At 38.8% G+C, this 24,095-nt stretch overlaps 1 protein-coding gene across 1 annotated transcript in view; it reads right to left on the reverse strand.

Annotated features, from left to right (window-relative positions):
- Nucleotides 1–809: 809 nt before the first annotated feature.
- LOC128867853 (retinal homeobox protein Rx) overlaps nt 810–24,095 on the reverse strand; it is a 142,983-nt gene continuing 119,697 nt past the window's right edge. The window contains exons 5-6 of the mRNA XM_054109405.1: nt 2,047–2,212; nt 810–1,932 (exon numbers count right to left, since the gene is read on the reverse strand). Coding sequence (XP_053965380.1) covers nt 1,076–1,932; nt 2,047–2,212 — 1,023 coding nt within the window. The 3' untranslated portion in view covers nt 810–1,075. The remainder of the gene's footprint in view (nt 1,933–2,046; nt 2,213–24,095) is intronic.

The raw sequence follows: 24,095 nt of genomic DNA on the forward strand, positions 1-24,095 counted from the left end.
CTGCCAGAGTTGACAGCAACACCTTTGAGAAGTGTGCATTCAAAAGCAGCGGTTTTGCTGTTTGTGGTATCAGCGCGATTGTCGTATATTTTTAGCGCGGAAATAAAGGCGAATCTATTAAAGGAGGTATCGATAAATCAGCTGATTTGTTTTTTTCTTTCGCCGTGTCCTTGTAGCTGTCAGCCCAGGATGAAACAAGGCGAATTCATTCTTTGTTTTCTGCTTTGCCAATACTTTGATTAGACAATCCAACGTAGAAAACATTGTTGTTGGTCTAGTGTCACCGCCTTTAATGAGTGCGCTTTGAATGAAATTCTTATAATTAAAGTGTTTCTTTTTTTACCAATCAATTAAAAAACCAGTTCAAAGGGTTTTGATACTATTCAAGAATTTATTTATCCACTAATTTAAGCTATACATAAGTAAGTGGAATGTGCGTTCCCGATAACTACATACATACATACACATATGTCTCAGATTTTTACACTATTGTGAAATACATATTTACTTCATAAATATAAGATCTTCGAATATTCACAGTACACGGAATTGCGAAATTCTTTGTTTTACTAATTTTAAATCTAAATAATCCGTAGGAGCTAAAATTAATGGAACTGCGACATGTCAGTTGGATATTTTGATTCGTGGTGCATTACATTTGCATGTACATATGTAGATGTGTATATATGTATATATACACTTTTAATATGTTTTATAAATATGCACTCAAGTAGAACATCAAATGCTGATACTGCAGCACAGAGGCACCCTAAGGGCAGGATTCTATCATAAAATTTAACTAGAGCCTACTAATACACACTTACATTATAATTTACATGTATTGCATTAATGCGTTTTGTATGTATTGATTTTGCTTACATGCCATTCCTATTACAATACGACAATTATTTACTAATTAAAATCACTAATCGCTGCAAACCATCAAATCAATTACAAATGCAATTTTAAACAGAAAAGCTTGTTGTTGGTGTGCATGTGGCCGCATCTGCCTCTCGCGGATGTATGACAAGAGAGGTGGTGGTGGCGGCTGGTGGTTGTTGTGGGTGTTGAGCATTTAGACCATAGCCAGTCCTTTATTGATACTTTCCAAGTGCTCCTTTGCCTTGATGCGCAACGTCGCTATGGAATTGGAGCGTATATCCGCTGTCTGCGGTTGATTTGTCGCAATCGGCGACTGCCGACTGATGGGATTGGTGGATGCATTATTGCTTAGCGCACGACCCGGCGGTGGGCTATCCCTTCCCACATCGAGCAGTTCCATGCTGGCCGTATTACATTTACTATTTCCACTGCCGTTGCCGGCGCTATTGCCGCCGATGAGCATTGCTTCATTTGCATCGTTACTTGTGGTGAGATTTTGCGGTGACTGCTCCAAATTTGTTGGTTGAGTTGCGCGCGATGGCGGCGAGTTTAGTGCGGTGGCTGAGGATAAGGGCGGCGCCGGTGCTAGGGGTGGTGGCAGCACAGACATGCTGGACGCCAGTGGCGAAAGCGCCGTCATGCCGGCCGCATTCGAAGTGATAGGCGCTGTGGCGACTGCATTCGCTACGGCCGCTGACATAGACGAGGCGGACGATGACGATACTGACGACGTCGTCGTGGATGAACTCAGCTGTGGTGGCATTGTGGCCAAACTTTGTGGCGACATGCGTGACAGATGCGGCGATAAATGTGACAATTGTACATGATGGCCAGGGTGGGTAGCTGCACTCAGTGCCGATGGTGGTGGTATGCCAGGATGACCGGTGGGCGGTTGTGGATGTGCGGCGGCGGGATGCATACCGGGGCCATGCGGTCCATGCGGTCCATGACTCATGGCTGCCAAGCTGCTCATGGTCAAACTGGATGGAGCCAAACTAAGTGGGGGCGTCAAATAGCTGGGATAGACGGTCTGCGGGTGCGAAAGGAAACCTGCCGAAGGACGAAGTTGGATGTGAATAGAGAAAAACTTTAATGCGAATTAAAAAATAGTAAAATGCTAATTTCATTGCAAGCAAATAATGAGGCAAATGAGATGATAGTTACCTGGCAGAGCGGAGAGTAGCGGCGGCGATAGCCAAGGATCGACAGGCAGGCCGCCAGCGCCACAACCAAGACGATGTGGCAGTTGAGTGAAGTGGGTGAGACCCAAGCGTAGGCTCTCCGATTTCTCTTGGCGACGCCATTTGGCGCGACGATTTTGGAACCAAACCTGAAATGGAGCGAGAAATGATGCAGATTTTATTTAATATTTTTATTGGTTTTTGTTGCTTTACTGCAGTATTAAAGCTTAGATATGAAGGAACGAGGGATAATAGATTTTAATATTCCAAATATGTCTAGCCTATTTTAAGGCACTCTTTTACTAAGTTTCTTTTTAGCAAACCCAATTAAATAAAACAAAAATCAGTCGAATTAGGAAATTCAAAGTTAAAGAATCTACCTAAAGCCAAGATTCCTTATAAAAAAGGGAGAGGGGCGAAACAATCAATAAATGAATCCGTCTAACAGTCACCATTTTGCGGTATTTCCGCTATGTTCAAATCAATAGAGAACAACCAGACCTGACATCCACATACAACCGTGCAACATCCGCACTTAATTACATTTCAACGAGCTTAATTGCAACAAAAACAACAACCAACAGCATCTTCTGTGAAAACAAAATGGCGCCGCTGCTCATTAGTGAAGAAAAATGTAGACATTAATAATTAAAACGAAAGTACAGAAAGTGTGGCAGCACTGACACGCAACAAATACCTATGCGAGAGTGTGAGTCTATGGAAGAGCCAGCAAAGAGCAAAAGATAAAATTCAATTAGTGCTTCGGTACTAATTAGAATTATCGTAACAATGAGTGTGTAAGATTTATAGGGCAACTTAAGCAACCCACAGCCACAGCCGAGAGGAAGGATGTGCGCAAAAATGGCAGACGACCGAGTAGTGTGCGGGTGGGTGTGGTGGCAAGTGGCAACTCTGTGACGGTGACAGACACACAGAATGTGCGCGACTAATTGGTACGCTCTGGCGTAATGAGAGAGCGAATTGGCGGTTTGTGTAAATGGCTGCTGTATTCTAAAGAGAGTGCAAAGGGAGTGAGAGAGAGAAAGCGAGAGACGGGGAGTACGAGAGAGTGGGAAAGAGATAGCGGCTATCTTTAATTCACTGCGAATGTCAGCTTTTCCTGCCGCTGCCTCATGCAACTCTCCTCATCCAGCAAGCTCTGCTCACCGCCTGCGCATCCAGCAGCAGGTTGGCCTACAACTTGACGGTCGGTCGTAGACTGGCGCACAAAGTAATTATGTGCAATTTACGCGAATTAATAGGAATTATAATGATGGAAATTTAATTTTTGACGCTGTTGACGTTGATAATTTACGACAAAACGGCGAAGTGAAAGTCCGGTGGGTATTTGTGAAAAGTGTAACTTGCGGCCAAAAGCAGATGAAATAATCAGCGGATTTTATCTTTATTTCGAAAGTATCTTTTATCTAAACCTTTCGATTGTGAATTTGAATTTTGTTGGGTTTAATTAAATAAAAAAAAACATTAAAGAAGCATTTGAAAGGCGCATAACAAATAAGCACATAACCTTAAAGGGTGCGAGGATTACTTTTTGGAAGGAAATTGATATGCTTCAAGTGCGACATGCAAAATTTGCTAAATTAGTTGGGTAAAATTATTAATTTACTAAGTTGTTCAATAAATTTTGCGGTTTGATAAGAGAGGGCGGTGCTACTAGCCGAAATTTTTTTTGTTATTGTTGATACACTCTTCCCATAAACCAATTTGAAGTTTCATTTCAATCGGTCAATTCATTCAAACCATTTAGTATAGACGTGTCACACACAGTCTTTTCTACAATGGAAAAAATCAAGTATCATGCGGTGATTGAACTTTTATTTTTGGAAGGTTTAAAACCAAAGGAATTTATGAACGAATATTGAAAGTGTGCAATGATTTTTCGCCATCTATTAGTAAAACTGTAAAAAGATGGGTTGCTAAACTTAAACGTTGTCGCACAAGCCATGAAGACGACAACACGAAGCAACAACACCAGAAATCGTAGAAAAAATACAGGAACTCGTATTGAAAAATCGTCAAGTAACTAAAAAAGATTTAGTAGAAGCCCCAGGCATCCCAGTGGGCAGTGCAAGCAATATTTTCATTGAAGTAAATGGGTGAACTGGCAAGATGGGGATCTGCCATGAATAACGCTCTTGCAGAATCGGTTTTCACACCCCTAGGTGCAGTCAAGAATACAAGAACCCTAAAATACCTCCGAATAGCAGATTGTAGATGGAGGGACCAGACAAAATGCAAAATTAGCAGAAGGTTATGGCTCACCTACAACCTCATGCAATCGTCGACATTGATAAACATGAAACGACAGGACGCCTGTAGACTAACGGCAGTCATAACTGGCTTTTGGTCTGTGGGAGAACAAGCAGCCAAAATGAGCATCCCTCACAACACATACTGTCATAGTTGTAAACAACCGGAGAAAAAAGAAACAATCTTCCATTTCCTCTGCTAATGCCCTGCCCTACGGAAGGACAGAATGTTAACCCTGGGTAAACCGCTGTTCGAGAGTCTGGAACAACTGTCTGGCTTAGATGTCAACAACCTGATAAGGTTCCTGAACCGTACAGACTGGATATAGTCATGCTGTAAATAACTGGTAAACAAGTTGGCAACGACGATGTGGCAAGCGTTAGTTGTATTCTGGAAGAATCACCACTTAAACCAACCAACCAACCAATGGGTTTCAGAAAGCTGCGTGCAGAATGGGTGCCGCATTCGCTAACAATGGAACAAAAACACATTCGAATGCGAGTTTCTCAGCAACATTTTGAGCATTTTCGATAGGATAAAGTGGACTTTGTGCATCAATTCGTCACTAAGAATAAGACTTGGATCTATGAAAATAATCTTAAATCAAAACAAGAAGCTAAAGAGTGGTGTGAACCTGATTCTTCGGCTCTGAAGTTCGAGTTTGATGCCAGAAATCCACCAAGAAGGTGTTAGCATCAGTTTTTTGGGATGCGAAAAGAATTTGGTTTGAAGATTAATTGCAAATTGGTATTGAATACTATTGTAACTTTTAGACCAACTGAAAAAAAAAGTTTGCTAGAGAAAAAAAATCTTTTTCATCGGGACAATGCACCGAGACATGTATTTGGGCAATAGCAAAAATCACCGTATTCACCAGAGTTGGCCCCTAGCGACTTCCATTTGTTTCTGAGGAGATCATAATAGCTAAAGCTCATGATGAGCTTTTCAGGGCAGAAATATACTCGGGGGATTGCTATTGCCTACTTCTTTTATGTTACTTTGAAACAAATATTTTATAAAGTACCTTTTTCGGAAGCTTGATGCTTTTTCATTGAACTACTCGAAAAGATATTCCAAACTTGCTGATTTTTGCCCTGCATAAGGGACCGAGTCCCCTTAAATTTCCTAAAAATTTCAAAAAATCGATTTCTTGTTTTTTCGATATTTCAAAAATTTTCATCCGAAAATTCCCAATATTATAGCTTCTACATCCCCTTAACTGGGTAGAGAGCGGTCCGCGTGCTCCTGTACCTCAAACTTTAAACTCATTTATCTCGAAACGACTTTTTGCGGCCTGATGTTGTCAAAAAAAACACAAAAAAAATGCTATTCAACCGAATCGTCTAAAATTTTAATATGTTGTTCACAACATAAATGGCTATCGCCCGTATTATCATTTCAATTATTTCATATTTTTTTATTAAAAAACGAAAAAACCCGATTTTTAACACACTTTTATTAGGTCGGGTTGTATGTATGTATGTATGTATGTATGTATGTAACGGAATCTTTGAGCTTAATTCTCACTGACTTCTAAAAATCTGATCGACTTGGAATTTTGCACACCTATCAAGAACCGATGACAATGCAATAATTTGATAAAAGTTTTCCATTATCCTTATTAGGATTGCCAGGATTAATATTTTCTTTTTTTACCTGTGGGCAAAAAGTAAGGTGAATTTGGTTGTAAAATGAAAAATCTTTATTTATTCTTGTAAAACAATTTCATCCCCTTCAAAACAATCCCCTCCTGATGAATTACACTTATGCCAACGATTTTTCCATTTCCGGTATAGCCATCGGCACCTTCTTCGATTCAGCTTTTATCTCCTCAATCGACTCGAAACGCGTTCCCCGGAGTGGTCTCTTGAGTTTTGGGAATAGCCAGAAGTCACACGGAGCCAAATCAGGCGAATACGGTGGTTGCGGAACGATATGCGTGGAATTTTTGGCGAAATGGTCACGAAGAACGAGTGCAGTGTGAGACGGTGCATTATCGTGATGCAAAAACCAAGAGTTGTTGGCCCATAATTCTGGTCTTTTTAGACGAATTGCTTGACGTAAACGACGCATACGCTCAAATAATATTCCTTATTAACAGTTTGGCCAGGTGGAAGGAATTCATAGTGCACCACACCACGAAAATCGAAAAAAACTGGCCAATGGAGTGGGGTAGCCGTTTCTCAGGCTCCCTCTACGAAATAAGTTCTTCATGCCGATTACTTCTTTATCACGGCCGATAACTGCATAGCTTTAGACTCACAGTCGATAAGAAAGGAATTAAATATAACACGAATATATCGAATCATTTATTCACTGACTGCAATGATAACAATAATTTTCATTCATAATAAAAAAAAAATAGTTTAACGAAAATAAAAAACACGCTTTTTTGCTAATCGAACTAAAAAGTAGAAAATAAGAAATAGTTTAAAAAAACTAAAAAACACGCTTTTATTGCTAATCGAATTAAAAAGTAGAAAATAAATTTTAATGACAAAGGGACCTATAAAGAAGTAATAGCAAATCGAACGATCAGTCATAGTCAACTACCTCAGAACAGAATTATAACAAAAATTAAGATACAAATAGAATAATTCAAATTAGAGTTAAAAGCGTGGGATGCATTTTGCTTCACTTTCATAACCCTCTGTACATAGGTAGTTGCCAATAGAATGATTGTAATATTTACTATATCAAGCATCCCACGCTTTTAACTCTAATTTGAATTATTCTATTTGTATCTTAATTTTTGTTATAATTCTGTTCTGAGGTAGTTGACTATGACTGATCGTTCGATTTGCTATTACTTCTTTATAGGTCCCTTTGTCATTAAAATTTATTTTATACTTTTTAGTTCGATTGGCAATAAAAGCGTGTTTTTTAGTTTTTTTAAACTATTTTTTATTAGAGTATCAAATTCAAAACCGCGCCATTTTATTATTTTTTTTTCTAGGAGAGTCTTACTGATTAAAATTTTTATTGGTTTTTGTGTTTCAGATAAATAGAAGAGCCAAATGGACAACACCGTCCAGGTTAAATTTTTGGAGAGGGTAACTTTAGCGCCATTTTTAAAATTAAAATTTTTTTTTTTTAAATTTGAATATCGTTTTTAATTTTTTTATTGTAAAAAAAATTCCAGAAAATACCTTAAATGCTCGAGCGCTAGCCCATCGGTGCCCTTTAAGTGGTCTAAGCCCTTCGCTCAGTATACTCGTACATTTTCAAATATTTGCTTCACTTTAACTGAATGCATAAAAAGTTTACTGGTTTCTTCCTTTGACACGAAATAAGAACAGTTGTTATGTTGCCATAAATTATTTTTTTTTATTTATTTATTTATTTAAGTCTATGAATTACAATCCTTACAGACTATGATACAAAAGTTGCTTAGATTAAGCTACAAATATATTATATGTATTTAAAAACTATACTAGCTACTAACTAACTATAATATAGAATTCAAAAGATTTAAAAGTGCTGTTCTTGAAAGCGAGAAATCAAGAAGAACATCATTATGAACGGCATTTAATTCCCGTAAAGCACGAGTAATGGGAGCATTGCTGGCATACGTAGTTGTAAAGTTTCCCCCTTAATAAGGGTAGAAGTTCCTAAGAGATCGCTGGGGAACATTAAATCGAATCCTTTCCAATAAGTAGGGACAATCAATTACTCCAGTAATAATATTATGAGTAAAAGACAGACACAGTATAGTCCTACGAATCTCTAAGGACTTGAGACTTATAAGCATGAGACGAGCAGAATATGATGGCATGGGATCAATAAAATTCAGGGACCGAAGGGCATATTTGAGAAATATTTTTTGCACACGTTCGATTCTATTAATAGCTTGCTGACTACAAGGTCTCCAAATAAAAGCAGCATATTCTAAGTGAGATCTAACAAAAGATGTATACAGTAACTTAATGGTATAGGGATCAGAGAACTTAGTGGCGTTCCGTCTGACGAAGCCCAACATCGAAAAAGATTTAGAAGTAATATAATTTATATGGTTATTAAAAGAGAATTTGTTATCGAAGATGACGCCAAGGTCCTTAAACTCACTAACACACTACAGGACACATGCCGAGATCCTGTACTTAGTGCACAAAATATTAGATGTTTTAGAGTACGATATTTGGAAGCACTTAGATAAGTTCAGCGAAAGTCGTGAATTCTGGCACCAGAAATAAAGCCTATTCATATCGGCTTGAAGTTTAATGGCATCCTCTTGCGTCTTGATCGCTGAGAAGATCTTAAAGTCATCAGCATAAAGCAAAAATTTAGCAAATGTGAAACAACTTTTGATGTCATTAATAAATAACACAAATAAAAGCGGTCCCAAGATACTTCCTTGTGGAACACCTGAGATGGAAGCAAAGGAAGTAGATGAAATACCATCGATTGTTACAACACAGCGTCTATTGCTCAAATAAGAGTTTATCCATTGCAGAAATGTAGAATGAAAGCCAATACTAGCTAATTTTTTAACTAAGATTCTATGAGAAACTTTGTCGAAGGCTTTCGAAAAGTCGGTGTAAATACAGTCGACCTGGAAGCCAGCGGAGAAAGAATCACTGCAGTATTCACTAAAAACGGCCAGATTAGATACTGTAGATCTGTTAGCAATAAACCCATGCTGATTAGGGCAAATTAAAGATTTAACGGCAAAACTCAGCTTTGCATAGACCGCATGCTCAAAAATTTTGGAGATAGTCGACAGCTTAGAGATAGGTCTATAATTTCTAACGTCATTTTTATTGCCACTCTTAAAAAAGGGCGTAATGAAAGAGAGTTTCCATGCGTCAATGAAACACCCCGACGATAAAGATTTGTTGAAAATAATTTTCAGGGGATAGACGAAGGCCGGACAGTTTTTTATCAAAACTGCTGAAAGTCCATCAGCATCAGTTTGAGAGGATGATTTCAATTTAGTTAAAGCATTACTAATATCCTCAGAAGAGAGGCAAAGACCTCCAAAGTTCAGGGCATAATCTAAGTCAGAAGAAAAGTCGGATGGGCGATCAAGTTCGTCGTCAGCAAAATTAGATTTAAAAAATTCAGCAAACAAGTTTGCCGTTTCAGTTGGGGTTCGCGCTTGGCTATTATCGAAAAACATACCAGTGGGAACACTGGCACTACTCCTTCTAGATTTTATGTATTTCCAGAAGATTTTGGGATTCGCTTTAATGTTTAACTCTATATTGGTAATATAGCTGTTATAGAGAGATTTATTTAAATCGTTGAAATCCTTTAACGCTTGCTTATATTTAACGAAGTACAAATGATTCTTCGTAGATTTAAACTTCTTGAAATAATTATTTTTAAGGCAATTTATAGGGCTTTTTCTTTCTGAGCGGAATGTTATCTAAGCAGAGTTTAGACAAAATGGACTTAAACGCAGAAAAACTACTAGATGTGTCAAGTTCAGCAAATAAATTATCCCAATTAATGTCAAGTAATAAGTCATTGAAATTGACAAAATCGCATAAAGAATAATTGAATGATTGCCTGACATCCGATGCAGTAGTAGCAAAAGTATAAAAGTCGATTTTGACCACTAAGGGTAAATGATGCTTACCTTTTGGAGTTATGGAATTCAAACATTCATTGATCTCGTAGTTTATGTTATCACTTACAAATATGAGGTCTAAGATTCTATTCAGAGAATTAACAAAATTATTAATTTGAAATAAATTAAGACTAAGAATATTATCAATAAGATATAATTCATGGTTTGCAGTTACATTGTTTGGTATGAGAATAGAGTTAGAGGCACTAGCACACCAATTTATTTTACTCAAGTTGAAATCACCTAACACACATAAATTATTGTCATTTAAGTTATTTAGGACAAGATATACTATGTTGTCAACATGCGCTTTGTACAGCTCGTATGAACTTTCAGGCGGCAAATACGAGGCAATCAGATATAAAGAGCCTTGTGAGTTGGGACTACTTATGCAGACGCAGATCTGATCCTGAGATATGATAAAAATAGTTACAGCACCCAATGGAAAATGTCTTGAATAATATACTCATTGACCTTTAATTGAAATAGTCTGATATTTTTTTCGCAAATTCTTCACTTTGAAGTTATAGACCCGCGATATAATAGACACATTTTTAATAAAGAAAACTTCGGAAGTTGAATAGATCGATCTCACATTTAAAATTGACACCATGGCTTACCGAATGGGCTTGACCACTCACATTTAGGCCCCTACACTGTTTCTATTTCACAAAAATGCTTTCAGGCCTCTGTTTTCTAATACCGCATTCTCCATATTAATAACTTCACAAAATAAAGGTCCACCTATTTCACAACCTTAATTTTCCACTGCGCGTACGTACATACATTTTCCCTTTTATGCTTCTCTATTACTGAGCAAATGAATATTGACACATATCGTTAGATGCTTAGCCGCGCGGGGCAAATGCGTCGAGTTGGGTGGGATGGATGGTGCATGGGACGAATGTTCACCACAGCACGTCAACTCTGCTTGCCTGTTATAATTTGCGTTTGTGCTTCTTCATTTTAATTAAATCATCAAAATCAATTTTGTAATTTCCATTCATGGCGCGCCATAATGAAAATAAACACAAAATTTCCATATACATACATACATACATATACATATATAGTACATCCATCTATGTTGTGCGTATGTATGTGTGCACACGCATACGTTGAAGAGGCGCGCGCGCGCTGATTGAGGTAGAGTAGATGTCTGCGTTTTTAAAATACCGCCCACCTTTTAATAACCTCCACCCAAAGCTTTCCAACGTCAACCAACCACCCACTTTTCCAACTCAACACCCACAACCAGGTGTTGTTGTAGAAAAGCGGGGATGCTGTGTTGTACCAACAGCGATTGCTACGCTCTTTGCATCAGATATACTCTCTCGCTCTCGTATACAGTTGACTGGCGCAATGCTCTCATAAAATTGAAATCATCACATGGCGAGGGTTGCTCTCACCAGTTAATAATCAATTGCTGGCAATAACCTCACAACCCCTCAATTGTTTACCCAACGCCCCAACGTCCCACCGTCTATGGGGAAAGTACAATCACATACGTATGTATGTATGTACATATAACTCAGTTTCGTGCGTGAGTTTGTACGCATTTCAAATGGCGACGTCAACCACTTTTCAACTTTAATCTTTTTCATAAACTTTGCTCGGCAGCAGCCAGCAGCTAGCAGCCAGCAATTTGGGTCGTTTTTGTTTGGATACTTATTTGTTGTTTTCTTCTGTGTCAACTCAACAGCTCGCCAGCCCAAATCTCTCCACTCTACCTTGACGCTCTCGACACATTTCAAAGTTTACCATTTTATTGGAAAACTTCTTTGCCAGGGGCGCCAGCTAGACTCACAGCCAGACTCCGAGCTGCAGCCAGCGCAAGCAGCAAAGGTGGTGAGCCAACGCTTTGGAACACCACCAACCGAGCGCCATCAAGTGGGCCCATGTTACGCAGACTTATTACGTTTTCCTATTGCTTTGCGTTTTATTCTTCTATTTTCTGTCATTCTTTTTGATGTTGTTGTTAGTGTAGGGCCAGCGGTGATGTGCTGTGTGCTTTCATATTACGTGCGTTATTGTTGTTGTAATTTAATCGTACACCTTGCGAGTTTCTTTGCAAGCAACAGTATTTAATGCTGCTACTGCAGAGGGGATGAGTAAACAAGGCAGGTTGGCTGGATGGTTAGCTGACTGGATGGCGGACAGGGCAAAAACTAAGTAATCCAAAAAACGAAAAAACCGAGTAAGCAACACGAGCAGGTGCTCTCAGAGGGTGCGGTGTGTAAAGGTAATGTAAGTGGAGGGGCGGTAAAACATCGACCCATTTTATAAAAATACACGCATAGTAGTTCGAGGCGGAGGGGTGTCAGGTAGGGCACACAGACAAGCCAACGTGCGACCGAACGAAAGAACACAAATTGCTTTTCGAATGTTTCTGACAGTTTGCAAATTGGAAAATTGACTTTTAACACACAGGAGTTCCAGCTTAATAAAAACGTTTCGACTTCACAAACACCAACAAACCAAGAGTAACACTAACAAAAAACACAAAACACAAGGCACAATGATATACACATGCCAGTGTATGGGTATATGGGCGCCAACAAAATGGTTTTGCTATTCCCTTGGACGAATTCATTACTTGGTGCAACATGGATGCGGTGGCTTACGCTCTAAACGCCGCCCATTTCATTTTTGTTTTTGGTTTTTATATGAAACCAGTTTGAAAAAGTTAACCGAAAAAATTGCAAACCGGGAATAAAGAAAACATTTCTGGTGAACTCGAGACAGTTTGTCTATTTTATTTTATTTTATTTTATTTTATTTCGTTTCACTTTACTTTGCATGTTCACCTTTTTTATAATCTAAATTTGCTTTTTATTGCTGTTGTTGCCAATGCCAAGTGGTGCGCAAATTAGGTAAATCAGTTTGAAGTTAGTCCACGCCATCTTTGTCATTGCCGTAATGACTCACCACCTAATGCTGCTGCTGCTGCTGCCCGTGTGAAAAGAATATTATAATATTGCAGTTACTTCTTATGTTTGTATGTAAGCAGGCTTGTGGCGCTGAATAGATCGAGAAAGGCGGGGTAGCAGTTGAAGCATTTAGAGACTGCAAAGTTTTGCAAGTTAATAATTCTTATTGGGAATTGAGTTAATTTGCTGATGTCAGTGTTTGGAGGGATGCGGCAGATGAATAAATAGAAAAAGGGATTTTGGAATGATTAGAAAACTTAAATGGAGAGAATGGTCCAGTGTAGAGTGGTCCAGTGTAGAACGCTGCAGAACTGCAAAGTGTTTTGTGACAAGCCCGAACAGAAAACTGTAGAACTTTCTTATAAAACTTGGAAGAAAAGATATTCGATTGATGGTCGGTATTATTATAGCACACAATCCATGGGGTCAGCATATGACGACCATTGGAATCATTGAGGATAGGATTTGTCTGTGTTGCATATATTGATGACTGTTTGCTAGCTACATTATCATCTATGTACGGTATGCCGAGTGTTGCCACGGCCGTCTATCCATTACAGGAGCTCAGGAGACTAGCAAAAAAGATGTACAGCCCAATAACGGTAATTTTAGAGTGTGAAACTTGTTCCAATTTTTGATTTTCGTCGCATTCTGGAGAAAAAAGTATTAAAGTAAACTTGGTTTAAATGAGTCAAATATTTGAAAACTAGTGCTTTCATTAATCTATAAACACAGAGATCACCAGAAATTTACGCTACTTGAAAATACTCTCAAAATTGTCATTTACCATACCTTTCGAAAAATTCACCAATGTTCATCAATAGCTTGCCATAGACCCTTTTTTATTTCGTATTAAGGTAAGTCAAGTTAGATTAGACCGGCTGTAGTACCTGCTACTACTTTTTCATTTTAACTCTTAGACTGCAACAATTCTTTGAAGAAGTGCTTTCCCGAAATCTGAAGTAATTATTTATAGCATCTAAAGAAAAATGTTGTGCGGAACACCGAGCAAATAACCTCAGTGAGTACCCCGGTGAGTGAGAGCCTGTATGAACAGTTTGGTCTACCTTTTATTATCAGGAGTTATAGGTATTTCGTTTTCTTAAGGATGAGGAGTAAGGAATCGCGGGAATACTTCATAATTTAGAGCCGATATGTAACGGACCGTCTTAGACGCCAAAATTTCAGTTGATGTCCTTTTATAAAATGTTTTAATCCAAAGTAGATTACAAATTAAATGCCAAGCGTATTCTTTAGAATCAGATCACTATTGATATAGGAAACTGTGTTCTACTTGAATGTTTCTAAGAACTTTCTACAGGTGCAAATAATTATATAAATGGAAATATCCGTGTTTATACACCATTGATGGTGGACTTTTAGGCCTTCATAAGAAGGTTAAAAAAATTCACAATAACCTTCTTTCGAGGCATTTATGAATGTATGTATATTGGGATATGGTGATTTTCCCGAATTTTCGAGCAGGTGGACATTCGATATAAGTTCACAACGGCATTCTTATACCATATGTGTATAGCATTTTCTCTGCGAGTGTCCTGCCTGTGCTAGAGCAAGGCTACGAATTTTGGGTTCCGATGTCGTGAGAATGAGTAAAATTCGTTTGAGAGGAGCATATTTTCAGATTTGCCAAAGAATTTGGAAAATTTTCACAGTACTAGGTATCAAGGTCTCTGTCTCAGTCTATGTCGCTATTCTATCCTATTTCTTCTTTCGGTCTGTTACTTCCCTGCTTTTCCCCTTCTCTATCTACACTCTTAATTTGCAGAGCTTTGAATAGAATGTAAAAGCCCCGCCTGAGTGTGTAAGAGTTGCCAATCTCCCGGTGCCTCTTGCCTCGCATTTTTCAAAAAGAAAAAAAAATTTTGAGAAAATAATTTGTACTCAGATACAAAACTATGAAAATCCCATCTCTCTTGATCTCTTGAAAATCCCATAGTTTTGTATCTGAGTACAAATTATTTTCTCAAAAATTATTATTAAAAACTTGTATTGGAAATATTTTGTTAGAAAGAATTAAGAGACTCGCAATTTTTTTCTCTTTGTAATGGCAGATGGATGCATAATCGGGACGAGCCCATGGCCGACTGCTAGTACTTATAGGACACGAAAACCAATACTCAAAAATTAAGAATTAATAATAAATAAATAAAATAAAATAAAATTATTTAAAAAAAAATGAGATAATATAAAAAAAATTATTTAAAAAATAAAATAAATAAAAATAAAATTGTATACAATAAAATAAAATGGAAAAAGGTGAAGTTTATAAGTACATTGATGTATTACAAAACAACAATGTTGAAATAATGCAAATGAGGTAAAAGCTTTTAGCCGAGTACAAAAGACGCCTCCACGTACTTTGCAAGACAAACCTGAATGAGACGTTTTCCTAAGCAACGACAGGTGGGCATTCCCACTACTTAGGACTGGTAGCGGCAGGCTAATCACCTACCCTGTCAGAAATCAAAACAGATTAAGGAAACCAATGCAAGACTGGGCCTTGTCGAGGTCCTATGCTCCCGACTGGAGTGAACAAGGAACACAAAAAAAAAGACAATTGTTTGAGGGAAACCTTTTTTTATTTTTTGTCATAGTTTTCTTTCAGGCTCATACATTTCGTCCAACGCTGTTTATTTTAGTTTGATCCCTTCCTATTCGGCGTGAGCTGGTGCGTTGCCGTGATGGAAAAGGAAAATCCATCGATTTCCGCGATTCAAAAGAATGCGAAACACAAAGAAATATATCGATCTGGCTGAAACTTGGTGTGTGTTCTTCCAGGAGATGCTACTAACTAAGCATAACCTCGATACGCGCCAGTAGTGTTTTCTCGCTTACTTTGCATGGACTTTTCCAACAACCCTCGTATTTCCATGACACATTAAGGAATCGAGCTTGGCAGGCTGAGAGAGGCTGCAGATGGCCAAAACTGATGCTACCTGTCTTGTTCGACCGACTCTCGCAGTTCCTCCTGTCACTAAGTAGAGCGAACTGTAGGAGGCTGGTTGGGCTGATGACGAGCCACTTTCTGTGGGCAAAGCGCATGGAAAAAGTGGGCATCTCAGGCAGTGCACTTTGTCCAGCAAGTGGATAGGAGGATGAGACGGCGGACCACTTTCTGTGCGTCTGCCCTGTTTTCGCTCGAATCAGAATTGAGGTCTTTGGCACTTATGTGTTAAGAAGCGACCACCTTTGCTCCTTGGCACCACAAGTTCTACTCAGATTTCTTCGGAGGTCGAGTAGATTTAAAGAAAATTAAAAAAGAAACCCGAGTGCAGTACTATGGATATATATACCTAAGAAATGAGACTTTCAGCTATTACCCCATAGATGTCGCTAGGGGCGTTTTTAAACCTTCCCAAATGTCTTGTTTTTTTCGTCTGTCATCTGTCAACAATATTCAGTTCATTGTTTATTACGTTTCATACAACAATGTATTTTTTTCGCTCTTAACTAAAGTCGAATTTCGTGCCTTCAAACTACGATTTACGGACATCTTTGATTCTCTGTTATCAATTGAAGAAAAACGCTTCTCAAGCTCATCAAATGCTGACAGAAGCTTAAGGTGGACATGCTTTAAGTAGAGCACAGTACTTCAGGTGGTTTGAAAAATTCCGCAGTGGTGATTTTAGCGTGGAGCCCGGGGACCGTGGCCGGCCACCGAAAAAGTTTGAGGACGCCGAATTGCAAGCACTGTTGGGTAAAGACGATGGTCAAACGCAAGAAATGATGGCAGAGCAGTTGGGAGTAACGCAAAAAACCATTTTCAAACGTTCGAAAGACACGGGCATGATTTTAAAGGACGGAAGATGGGTGCCGCACGAAATGACTGAAAGGCAGCAAGAGAACCGAAAAACCACTTGTGAAATGCTGCTCTCCCGGTTCAAAAGGAAGTCTGTTTTGCATCGATCGTTACGGGTGATAAAAAATGGGTGTATTTCTCCAATCCCAATCGTTAACGACTGTATGGTTCACCCGGCCACAAGCCAAAAAGAACGGCCAAACCAAATCGCTTCGGCCGCAAGGCAATGCTATGTGTTTTCTGGGATCAGCGTGGTATGATTTGGTACGAGCTATTAAAATCAGGTGAAACATTTGACGGTGCACGCTACCAACGACAATTGGCCGATTTGAAAAGCGCTATACACCGAAAACGCCCAGAATATGCCGATCGGCGTCACAAAGTAATTTTTCTTGATGACAATGCACCGCAGCATCGAACAAGAGCGACCCGGAAATTGTTGGAGTCGTACGTTTGGGAACCGCTGGTGCATGCGGCTTACTCACCACACTTGGGGCCTTCCGATTATCATTTGTTTGCATCGATGGGCCACGCACTTTCCGAACAGCGCTTCAATTCTCACGAAGAAGCCAAAAAATGGCGCGATGATTGGTTTGCGGCCAAAAACGGGCAATATTTTTGGCGCGACATCCACAAATTGCCTGAGAGATAGGAAAAATGTGTCGCTAGCGATGGCTATTATTTTGAAGATTGAATTTGTAACCATTTTGTGTTAATAAACGTTTGAAATTGAAAAAAAGTTATAACAAAATTGTGTTTTATTTACATGAATGAAACATGAAAATCATATTTAATCCAAATAATGACAAGATTTTAAAAAGCAACAAAATTATAGCTTTTTATATTAAACTTTATAAAAATTCATGTCTCAAAAGTAAGTATACAGTTCATCATATTATTAATTTGTGAAATCAAAAACATAATTAAAATCAAATCCTAGTATTTGGTAGGTTAACTATTAGACTTTACCATCGGTTTAAGTCGTGATGGCATTGATTTCACCAAGTTTTCAGTTACGGCTGGTGGTATTTTATCCCATCCCTCTTGAAGGACGTTTTTCAGTTGTTCCTCATTTCTAATCTGATGTTTACGTATTTGCCGCTTTAAATGTTCCTATAAATGTTCGACTGGGTTGGTATCCGCGGACTGTGGCAATGTTTTCAGCTGTTTTCGCACATTGTGTAACAGCCACTCTCGTACAATGTTGGCTGTGTGCTTGGGGTCATTATCCTGCAGGAAGATAAACGTTCCTCCAAAGCCTCATTTCGTAGCGCTTTCTTTTCAATTATTTTTCAAAATATTTAAATAACCATATCGGTCCATAATATTTTCGATTAATACCAAGTTTCCAACCCTGTTTGCAGCCATACATCCCCAAACCATCACAGAGTCCCCTACATGCTTTACAGTACCGGCCATATTGTTTGGATCCAATTCTGCGTTAACTTTTCTCCAAACTTTTTCACGACCATCAGATCCACAGATACTTAACTTACACTCATCATAAAATATGACTTGGTTCCAAACCGTTTGCTCATATTTTTTATGATCTTTGGCGAATGAAATCCGTTTACTCCGATTGACACTACTCACGAAGGGTTTTTTCCTAACGTTGCTCCCATGATAACTAGCACTATGCAAAACCCGGCGAATAGTTTGGCTGCAAATTTGTTTGCCAGTCTTATTTTCAACTTCAGATTTCAATTTGGGGGCACTTATTTTCGGGTTTGTCCTGATTTTCCGTACGACTAAGCTTTTTTCTCTGGGACTTAAGAGCGGCGGACGCCCACAACGCTCTTTATTAGTGGTGCTTCCCGCACTTTTATATGTATTTATTCACAACCTTTTGAACTGTAGCAAAACTCCTATCTATCAAAGGACCGATTTCTCGCAATGATTTATGTTCCTTGTGATATTTTATAATCAGTTTTTTTAAATCATCAGAAAGCTATTTTCCTCTTGGTGCCATTACTAAAAATTACGCAAAAATTAATACAAAACGGAAAGCGTTAGCGTCAACCAATTCCATAAATCAGACTCCTGTATACTTATTTATGTTAGTAACTGTATATACCTGTCTGAGTGCTGTACTTACTAGTCTGTCCCGACAAAAAAAAGGAATTTTTTCATTTCGCCAAAAGCATTTCATCAGTTAAAAATATAATTACAGCTTTCAAGAAAATGCCAGCAATTATAAAACCGGAGTGAAATATTTTTTTATTGGTATTTTCTATTAATCTAGCCTGAAATCACACCACTGCTGTAATAATTACTACATTGAAAATAATAACAGGCTAGAATGTAAAATTTACGCACGAAAAAGCAATTCAATAAATTTCAATTTTTTTTTTCGTTATTTACTTTTCGTGAAATTTGTGTGTTGGCTTCAACGGCAAGTGGTGCGCAGCAATAGAATGTGAATAAAAAAAAAAATACTTCCAACGAATTAATTCGCAAGAAAAGTGCCAGCAGATCGATAAGTTCAGCAATTCGCCACAGGGTGTGAACTTATCAGCGATCTAATTTAGGAGAAAATTGTTGCAACACACATTAATAATAAAATAGCACACACACACACACGCACACACCTATATTTTTAATATACCCAAACCGGTACTAATAACTGGGCTATGTTAATAATACTCCTGCATGCAATTTTTTTGTATTTTTATGTACGCCAAGCACAATAACTCGCATGACATCCTGCCGCGTTTCAGGACATTGATAGCGGCGCCTAACTGTGTGAATTTCGTTGAAAGCGAAAGGACAACTGCAGCCACGGTTGACGGGGTAGACGAAGGGCTTAATTCAATTAAATTCATTTGCGTTCACTTTTCATATTTTCAAATTTCAAAATTTCAAAATTATGCTTGCATATCAGAGCGTGCGTTTGCTTGTGCTGCTCGGTGCATATGGCACTGTTGCTTGAAAGTGCAGTGTCCCGCAGTTATAATTACAGGACGCGCGTCTGCAGACACAGGACTTGTGTGACAGCTCCGTTCGAGCAAAAGCCGAAAGTGACTGCTTGCATTTGTATGTGTGTGTGTGAGCACCGAATACGAGTATGAAACAACGCTGCACACAAGCAGTTGAAATTGAGTGGATAGAGGAGCGCAGGGGCTAATGCAGAGGTTCTTGTCATAATTTGAAAACCAAAAAATCCAAAAATTTATTCATAAAAAATTATGACATGTTTTGTTTTGTTGGCGATTGGTGCAGTGCTTGTTGGACGCACAAAGGTAAGCATATATTTGTTTGTTTGTATGCGTGTGTGCCTATCTACTAGGGCGGGTCGATTTAAAAATCGCTCATTGCTCTGTGAAAATCGTATTTTAGGGATCAAAATAAGAAACTTTGCCGAAGGAACCATACCTCTAAAACGAATTCTGATGTCCCCCACTATGACCCATTTAGAGTGCTCCAATAGAATTCAAATGTATGACTGACCCCCACTAACTTTGGACGGCCGATCCACCCATGCCAGTGGCACACCCCCTGGAACTCCCCTGGGGGGTTCCCCATACAATCATTTCAAAATATCACCATTTTTGGCCTTTACATGAGAAAAGAAACTAAAAAGTTCGACCCAAATTGGGGGACATCAGAATTCGTTTTAGAGGTATGGTTTCTTCGGAAAAGTTTCTTATTTTGATCCCTAGAATATGATTTTCAAAGAGATTTGGGCGATTTTTTTGCCTTCCCACAAATCGACCCGGCCTACTATCTACCCATATATAATTATGTGTGTGTGTGTGTGCATATACGCGGCTTAGCTGCATTAGTTTAGTTTTCTTGCTCTTCAATGGGGGTTCAATTTTAGTTCCGCCTGTTGTCCGCTTCATTTTTTCGCTCACAAACCACATCCTGTACGCTTTGCTGGCATTCCCTTTTCCATTTTGATTTGCCTTCTTATTGTTTGTGTCTCAGCACAGCGCGGCAATTAAACGAAGACAAAAGATGTCAAAGAAATATTTTAATTAGTTTAAATGCCGACAAGGATATTAGCTTTCACTCAGCACAAACGCTCAACGATGGAGCGATGAAGCCAAAAGTAGTTAAGTTAAAAAAAAGAATCCTTAAAGTACGTTCACATATGCAGTGATTAGCATTAAATCCACAAAAATTAGTTTACACGTTCACATACGGCAGATGAGCTGCAAAATTGACAATCAGCTGTAAAGAATGTTTTAAATAGTTTTTCTTCATTTTTGGTTTGTAATTAATTATTATTGGGCTCTAACACCATCACACAGAGGCTACAATCCTACAAATCAAACGACGCACTGTGGAGATTAACGAACGAGGAACACATCCTTAGGCAAATCAAACGCAGAAACTGGCGATGGATAAGCCACACATTGAGAAAACCGTGCAAAACAACAGCAGTGCAAAAACAACAGCACAGAACCGTGTACGATGGAAGAGTTTTGTCGAGGCCCTAGGAAACAAGGAAAAAAAATTAATTATTATTAACGATATGAAAAAATGGCAAAGAGAAGCAAGAGTTAATTTAATCGCGCAATTTGCTGCTAGTAATAAAAGTTGTAGGAAATCCATGAATGACGCCTACTGTGGTTGCAAAAACGGAATTTGATATTACAACATTTTGGGGGGTATTAGGCCGAGCTCCTCCTCCTATTTGTGGCGTGCGTCTTGCTATTGTTCCACAAATGGAAGGGCCTACAGTTTTAAGCCGACTCCGAGCGTCAAATATTTTTTATGAGGAGCTTTTTCACGGCAGAAAACACTCGGAGATTTGCCATTTCCTCTATTTGAAAAAACTTTTTCTTCACTTTGGTGTTTCACCGAGATTAGAACCTAAGACCTCCGAAAGGCAGTCATGCACCAACCCATTCGATTATGGCGGCCGATATTCGGCATTACATTTTATAATAAGCAATAACAGGTCAAAGCGTCTTTTGCTGTAATATGTATGCATAGTTAATATTATCTTCTTCTTCTTCTTAGCATCTCAGTCTTTGTGCAATGGTTCATCGTAATTTACAACCTTGCGTCCTCCTTCCACCGCCGCTCGTTAAGCTTTTGAAGGTCAACTTCCACGTCTTCGTGCCATATCTTTCTGCTGCGTCCTCCGCTTCGCCCTCCTACAGGGCGTAATTCAACTGTCGTTTGAATTGTCCTCTCCTTGGGCAGTCTAGAAACATGTTCTCTTGTTTTTTGCTAACAGTGCCAGCTCATTATTGTATCTAATTCGATAGGTATCGTTTTGCAGTCTTACAGGTCCATATATTTTTCGCAATATTATTCGTTCTCTTTGTTTTATAATATCGAAAATAAATTTATTAGAACTATGTCTACAAACCCTTCCTTTGCCGGCGTCTATTTTATTTAGTCTTTACATTGAGGTTTCTCCTTACATTCGTAATAATAATTATCGATAACACAGGGTTGTACGGAGAAAAGTATCTTTTTAATCTAAGATTATTTTATAAACATTGATTTCGGGTAATTTCGCTTTTTAATTGCGGATTGGGAGTTAAGGCTAAAAAAGTTTATGTGAACCTAATATTACAATTAACTTGGTTTTCATATACAGTGTCGAACAAATCATTTGCAAATAACATACCTAGAATTTTTTTCGCTTACATATCAATTTTCCCATTGAAATGCTTTTTATTACATACGTCTAAGGCTTGCATATGTTTTTGTTCACTTTACTGCTAACTATTTACTTCTTCTTCTTCTGCCTGATTGGCGCGATAACGACTTACGCGATTTTGGTCGAGCTTAACAAAGCGCGCCAGTCGTTTCTTTCTCGCTCTAACCGGCGCTGGAATTGGTGTACTCTCCAACCTTTAAGGGGAGAGTGGGAACAGGACGATGTAAGACAGGGCGAGTCTATCTATGTATACACAGATGGCTCAAAGCTCGAGGACACGATGGGGAAGGTGTATATTCCGAGCATCTGGGGATCTCCTTCAGTTTTCGGCTCTCCGACTACTGTAGTGTCTTTCAGGCTGAACCGTTGGCAATAATGAAAGCCGTAACACTGGTACAGTGTGACGCGATGGTTGGAGATGATATCTACATTTTCACTGATAGCCGGGCGGCGATAAAATCCATCACAAAACAGTCGACAACCTCCGAGGCAGCCATGAAATGCCGCGCTTCTCTTAACGAGATGGCTGAGTCATTTCGCTTAAGGATAATACGGGTTCCTGGTCATTGTGACATTGAGGGTAACTGCAGAGCCGATGAACTAGCGAGACTCGACACGAAGTTGACCGATGAGTACATAGACAATTACATAGGCACACCCTTACTAACATGTAAGCTACTTTTCTTTGAAGAAATCACAAGGAAAACAAACGAAAGATGGCGTAATTAAGCCACCTGCAGAATCTCACCTGTGGCCGACTCTCTATGCTAAACGCACAGAATCTTTGCTAAGCCAAAATAAGCACAGCCTTAGCACACTGATATCAGTCGTAACGAGACATTGTCTAATAGGTAGGCACGCCCAAAGGATGGGTGTGCAGGCACATGACTTCTGCAGAAGTTGCCTAGATGAGGAAGAGACAATCCTGCATCTTCTGTGCCATTGTCCTGCTCTATCCAAACGGAGATTTGCTATTCTAGGCAGAAATTTTTTTAATGAATTGGAAGATCTCAGTTCTGCAGAAATCAGAAACATTCTAAAATCTTTGAAAAGCACACCATGGTATCACAATGGGCTTTGAGCCTGAGTGTGTCCCACAGGACAACCGCTTCAACCTAATCTAACCAGCGCCAGTTGAACACACCAAGTGAAACCAAGCTCTTCTCCACCTGATCTTTCCAAGGCAAAGGAGGCCTTCCTCTTCCTCTGCTACCACTAGCTGGTACCGCATCGAATACTTTCAGAGCCGAAGCGTTTGTTTCCATTCGCATGGCATGGCTCAGCCAACAAAGCCGCTGCGCTATGCCTACGTCGCCATAAAACCCCTAAAGCTGGGCCATTTACTACTTACATCTTAATCGGTTTTGTTGTACCCAATCGCTGACAGCTGTTTGAGGTTTACGAGCTTGTGAGCATAATTTTGAATTCAATATTACGAGCATCTAAGACTAATTTTGAATTCAATTAGAAAATCGAAATATGCAATCGCGAGTACTCATGCACATCCCTAGCCTTTCTCAAAGTGCATGAATTACGATATCGAAATTTATTTATTTTATTTGTTTATTTACTAAGCCAATGAATATAGCAGATTCTTATAGCCGAAGTGGATTTATTTTAAGGTTAATAGGCAATAAAAAGAGGAAGTACAATTAAACTATTTATAATACAATAAATATGGAAAGATTTTAATAGGTGATCTTTTGAAAATGAAAAATCTATCTCCACAAATTTAGAGATTTTATTGAACTCAATTAAGGCTTTGGTAATAGGAGCAATCTCAACATAAAGGTATTTTGAAAGGCCAACATGGAAGAAC

This window comes from Anastrepha ludens, chromosome 6 (assembly GCF_028408465.1).
Source record: "Anastrepha ludens isolate Willacy chromosome 6, idAnaLude1.1, whole genome shotgun sequence".
In the NCBI taxonomy this organism is placed as follows: domain Eukaryota; kingdom Metazoa; phylum Arthropoda; class Insecta; order Diptera; family Tephritidae; genus Anastrepha; species Anastrepha ludens.